Here is a 5,895-nt window from a genome sequence, read left to right on the forward strand (position 1 = left end):
TCCTAACAGACTAGCCATTACAGCACTGACTGCTCCTAACAGACTAGCCATTACAGCACTGACTGCTCCTAACAGACTAGCCATTACAGAGCACTGACTGCTCCTAACAGACTAGCTGACTGCTCCTAACAGACTAGCCTGACTGCTCCTAACAGACTAGCCATTACAGCACTGACTGCTCCTAACAGACTAGCCATTACAGCACTGACTGCTCCTAACAGACTAGCCATTACAGCACTGACTGCTCCTAACAGACTAGCCATTACAGAGCACTGACTGCTCCTAACAGACTAGCCATTACAGCACTGACTGCTCCTAACAGACTAGCCATTACAGAGTCCTGACTGCTCCTAACAGACTAACAGACTGACTGCTCCTAACAGAGCCATTACAGACTGACTGCTCCTAACAGACTAGCCATTACAGACTGACTGCTCCTAACAGACTAGCCATTACAGCACTGACTGCTCCTAACAGACTAGCCATTACAGAGTCCTGACTGCTCCTAACAGACTAGCCATTACAGCACTGACTGCTCCTAACAGACTAGCCATTACAGCAGCCCTGACTGCTCCTAACAGACTAGCCATTACAGCACTGACTGCTCCTAACAGACTAGCCATTACAGCACTGACTGACAGACTAGCCATTAACAGACTAACAGACTAGCCATTACAGCACTGACTGCTCCTAACAGACTAGCCATTACAGCACTGACTGCTCCTAACAGACTAGCCATTACAGCACTGACTGCTCCTAACAGACTAGCCATTACAGCACTGACTGCTCCTAACCTAGCCATTACAGACTGACTGCTCATTACTAGCCAGAGCACTGACTGCTCCTAACAGACTAGCCGTTACAGAATAGTGTTCAGCATTGATTACTGATTATTTCATCACAGTAGCTGTTGAAAAGTGAATGTTTGAACGTTGTGTTCGCAGCCTCCTCCTGTTTGTAGATGAAGCTGAGCTCGATGCATTCCTTCGGAAGAGGGCCACAGTGAGTGTGTTTAACACTGTTGCATTATCACTACTTTACTATCCTGCCTTCTCATTCAATGCTGTGTCACTGCTTTACTATCCTGCCTTCTCATTCGATGCTGTGTCACTGCTTTACTATCCTGCCTTCTCATTCAATGCTGTGTCACTGCTTTACTATCCTGCCTTCTCATTCGATGCTGTGTCACTGCTTTACTATCCTGCCTTCTCATTCAATGCTGTGTCACTGCTTTACTATCCTGCCTTCTCCTTCGATGCTGTGTCACTGCTTTACTATCCTGCCTTCTCATTCGATGCTGTGTCACTGCTTTACTATCCTGCCTTCTCATTCGATGCTGTGTCACTGCTTTACTATCCTGCCTTCTCATTCGATGCTGTGTCACTGCTTTACTATCCTGCCTTCTCATTCGATGCTGTGTCACTGCTTTACTATCCTGCCTTCTCATTCGATGCTGTGTCACTGCTTTACTATCCTGCCTTCTCCTTCGATGCTGTGTCACTGCTTTACTATCCTGCCTTCTCATTCGATGCTGTGTCACTGCTTTACTATCCTGCCTTCTCCTTCGATGCTGTGTCACTGCTTTACTATCCTGCCTTCTCATTCGATGCTGTGTCACTGCTTTACTATCCTGCCTTCTCATTCGATGCTGTGTCACTGCTTTACTATCCTGCCTTCTCATTCGATGCTGTGTCACTGCTTTACTATCCTGCCTTCTCATTCGATGCTGTGTCACTGCTTTACTATCCTGCCTTCTCATTCGATGCTGTGTCACTGCTTTACTATCCTGCCTTCTCCTTCTCCTCTCTCTCTCTCTCAGCCTGTGTCTGTGTGTTCTTGTGTTCCAGGAGAAGATCAGTGAGGACCTGCGTGCCACTCTCAATGCATTCCTGTACCGGACCGGTGAGCAGAGCAACAAGTGGGTACCGCCAGACATCCACTTACAGCTGCTAAAGTTACCGAGTTAAATGATCACTTAGTGATCGCTCCTCTCTCTGCAGGTTCATGCTGGTCCTGGCCAGTAACCAGCCTGAGCAGTTTGACTGGGCGATCAACGACCGCGTCGACGAGATTGTGAACTTCGCTCTGCCAGGGCTCGAGGAACGGGAGCGGCTGGTGAGGCTGTACTTCAACAAATACGTGCTGAAGCCAGCGAGCGAGGGCAAGCAGTGAGTACAGCCCGCACTCACACTCACACGAGCGAGCACAGCCCACACTCACACGAGCGAGCACAGCCCGCACCACAGCGAGCACACGAGCGAGCAGCGAGCACAGCCCGCACGAGCACACACTCACACTCCGCACCAGCGAGCACAGCCCGCACTCACACTCACACGAGCGAGCACAGCCCGCACTCACACTCCACACCAGCGAGCACAGCCCGCACTCACACTCCACACGAGCGAGCACAGCCCGCACTCACACTCCACACGAGCGAGCACAGCCCGCACTCACACTCCACACGAGCGAGCACAGCCCGCACTCACACGAGCGAGCACAGCCCGCACTCACACGAGCGAGCACAGCCCGCACTCACACGAGCGAGCACAGCCCGCACTCACACGAGCGAGCACAGCCCGCACTCACACGAGCGAGCACAGCCCGCACCACACCGAGCGAGCACAGCCCGCACTCACACTCCACACGAGCGAGCACAGCCCGCACTCACACTCCGCACCAGCGAGCACAGCCCGCACTCACACTCCACACCAGCGAGCACAGCCCGCACTCACACTCCACACCAGCGAGCACAGCCCGCACTCACACTCCACACCAGCGAGCACAGCCCGCACTCACACTCCACACCAGCGAGCACAGCCCGCACTCACACTCCACACCAGCGAGCACAGCCCGCACTCACACTCACACTCCACACCAGCGAGCGAGGGCAAGCAGTGAGTACACACTCTCACTCTCATTCACACAGTAACACTGCTTTCATACACTCACCCTGTAAACTCCTAACAGATCCCCACTCTCTCCCCAGGCGGTTGAAGGTGTCTCAGTTTGATTATGGGTTGAAGTGCTCACAGATCGCTGAGCTGACGGAGGGAATGTCGGGGCGAGAGATCTCCAAGCTGGGCGTGGCCTGGCAGGTAAGCACCCCGCCTGTGTCTGTCTGTGCCCTCTGCTGGGTTACACAGTTTGTGTGCGTGTGTCTCTTTGTACCCTCTGCTGGGTTACAGTGTGTGCGTGCCTCACTTTGCTATTGAAGTGAGGACATTATTTGTAGACATTTGCTGTTTTCTAAGAAGTCTAATGAATGTTGCACCCTCTCCTCCAGGCTGCTGCTTACGCCTCGGAGGAGGGTATGCTGACAGAGGCGATGATCGACGCTCGAGTGTCCGATTCCATCCGGCAGCACCAGCAGAAGATGCAGTGGCTGAAGAATGAGAAGCCGGAGGGGGGCATGAAGGGGTTAAACCCGCTGCAATAATCAACCAGCGGGCCCCATGTCCCACAGCTGACTGGGGGTGTGTGTGGGAGTCTGTATGAAAGGGTCTTTATGATTCACCCCCAAGCCCGAACCCAGAGTGCAGCCCTACACGCTACGCTGAGCCCAGAACTTGAGCTCAGATCACTCTTCAGAGTCAGGAAACTTGGGGTTTAATCTGCAGCTGTTTGCAAACAACTGACCCTCGAGCTTCTGAACAGCTTCCGAACTGGATTTGGGATTCCCGCGTCCCAAAGTGATCTCTAACAACTGGTGATTTTTCTTATTGTTATTTGTCCTGAATTTTAAAATCTAACTGTTTTACAACCCTGGCAAACTACCAATAGTAATATGTGAGGGCTGTGTGGGTATCTGATGTCTTGAGTGTTGTTCTGAACAAGCTGTGTGTGTGGGAGGGAGTCTCCTTGTCTTGGCTGTCATGTGTCTGGTGCGGGGTGTAGATCATGCGCCCCTGGCCTCGCTGCTGGGTTTTAGGGGAGGGCAGGTGGGGGGGTAATAGAATACTCTCACTGAGCACTGATTACATGAATGCCTTAACAAGAAAGATAATAATATGTGAAGACTGGACTAATATAAAAACCACAAAAACAAACAGTGTTTCCATTAAAGATTAAATGCTGTCATAACAGAAGTGTCTCCAGAATCGCTGTCCATTGTTTCCTTTGCAAAGGGCTCATGTCCATCTTAAAAATTGTAATTGTAATCAGACATGTTGTGAAGAAACTGCCCTTTCTAGGACCCCCAGGGCAGAATCTAATGATTACAACGATGGTAATGAGACTCCTGTTGCACAGCAGTGCCACCCATTCCAGGTTTTACTTCCAGCTTGATTAGTCACAGTGAATAGGTAACACGCTCAGGTGTGTCTTATTAAACTCGTAGTGAAAGCAGGACTGGATCAAACTGCTGTGCAAGAGGAGTCTTGCGCTGGTACTGCGCTACCCGGCACCCCCCTTCTCTGCAGCTTGGGTTAGTCAGACTGCAGAGGGTTTGTCTGCTTGACAGAGAATCCTGTGCTTTTGTACTCGGCTCTTCAGTGTGCCAGCAGAGCTTCAACATGGAAAACAAGTGATCCTACCTTGTAGGGGTGAAGATGTCACGACTCCTTGATGGATTTTCTGTCAGGGGAGCGCTGGGTGAGAGTGGGGTTCTTATCATGCAGCTGGAGAGAACTGCTGAATGAACGTAAGAAAATGTACACATGAGAGGAGGCCATTCGCTCCACCTCTAGCCTTGTGGTTCCGAAAAGCGGATTGATCTCAAAACTTTATCAAGGGTCCCGGTGGTTCGGCATCAACCACATGGCTGGGGGTCCTTGGCTCACCGCGCACCAGCGCCCCCTGTGGTCTGGCCGGGGTCCTGCGGGCTTGCCTGTAAGCTGCCCGGAGCTGTCCTCCGACGCTGTGTCTCTGAGGCGGCTGCACAGCGAGTCTGCAGTGTGTAAAGAAGCGCTCGGCTGACGGCACACTCTGCAGGACAGCGTCTGTTCGTCTTCACCGCTCCCGAGTCAGCGCGGGGGTTGGTAGCGGTGAGCTGAGCCTAAAAATAATTGGATATTCAAAATTGGGAGAAAATACAAAAAATAATTGGCGATTACTAAAGTTAAAAAAAGAAGTGAAGCTGGATGTGTCGTTGAGACGAGTGGCAGAGAGAGCTGCTCCCGGGAGTCATGGGAGTTGAAAGGTAGATGGGCTGGTTAAATACACAGGATTGATAGAAAGACAGAGACGAAAGATAATGCAATGATAATGTTTCTATGGGAAGCAGCTCAGTGCCACGTGGTAAAACAAACCGAACCGGGCGAGAGCCCCTGGTGCTCTTGCTCAGGTAGAGCCCATGCTGAAGAATATCCAGTCGTCACAGGGAAGGTAATGAACCCGCGGGTAGGTGTGTGTGTGTGCGTGTGTGAAGCCCAGGGCGCTGCCCCTCACTGTCTGTGTGGTTCAGGTAACAGCAACAGGTTCATTTAGTTTGCGAGTCTTTGAGTGCAGAGATGGGAGGGGTCTGCTTGCACAACGCAGTGGAAATATAGGATGGGAACTCACTGAAATACAAGCATGCATGTGTGTGCACAGAGGGGTTTGCACACAGCCTGGTTAGTAAATCAATGGGATGATTCAGGGTGCTGTTTGGAGGAGCTCTCTGTCCTCTGAAAGCTTTTAACAGGTGTCCCTGTGTTTGTCCATGTGTGCAGGAGCAATCACAGGCTCTGCTTTTAAAGAACAACACAGAGCTCTTTCGGGTTTTTTATAATGTATTTTAACATTCAAATACAAATAGTTCAAAACAAGGATTAAACATCAGGACCCGTGTTTCAAACCTGGACGCTGTCTTGGGAGTCGGAGGCCTGAGAATATGCGATGGGTTCGAGACACAAGACTCGCCTCATATTCTGCATGTCTTCTATTTGTCCCACTCATAACACAATACTTACTGGCTAG

The 5,895-nt window shown here is 51.1% G+C and overlaps 1 protein-coding gene across 1 annotated transcript; it reads left to right on the forward strand.

Annotated features, from left to right (window-relative positions):
- The first annotated feature begins 906 nt into the window (after positions 1–906).
- On the forward strand, positions 907–4,082 carry LOC121310453 (ATPase family AAA domain-containing protein 3-A-like). Its single transcript, XM_041243631.1, has 5 exons — positions 907–1,002; positions 1,848–1,918; positions 2,001–2,168; positions 2,987–3,095; positions 3,284–4,082. Exons 1-5 carry the CDS (start codon positions 922–924, stop codon positions 3,434–3,436), a joined length of 582 nt encoding a protein of 193 aa, XP_041099565.1. The 5' UTR covers positions 907–921; the 3' UTR covers positions 3,437–4,082.
- Positions 4,083–5,895: the final 1,813 nt, after the last annotated feature.

This window comes from Polyodon spathula, unplaced genomic scaffold (assembly GCF_017654505.1).
Source record: "Polyodon spathula isolate WHYD16114869_AA unplaced genomic scaffold, ASM1765450v1 scaffolds_2200, whole genome shotgun sequence".
Classification (NCBI taxonomy): Eukaryota; Metazoa; Chordata; class Actinopteri; order Acipenseriformes; family Polyodontidae; genus Polyodon; species Polyodon spathula.

What these genes read in the sequence shown, in the direction of transcription:
- LOC121310453 (XM_041243631.1), top strand. Translation starts at nt 922, where the DNA reads ATGTTTGAACGTTGTGTTCGCAGCCTCCTCCTGTTTGTAGATGAAGCT. An exon ending in TCCTTCGGAAGAGGGCCACA is followed by an intron (nt 1,003 to 1,847) that starts GTGAGTGTGTTT and finishes CTTGTGTTCCAG; the next exon opens with GAGAAGATCAGTGAGGACCT. An exon ending in ACCGGTGAGCAGAGCAACAA is followed by an intron (nt 1,919 to 2,000) that starts GTGGGTACCGCC and finishes CTCTCTCTGCAG; the next exon opens with GTTCATGCTGGTCCTGGCCA.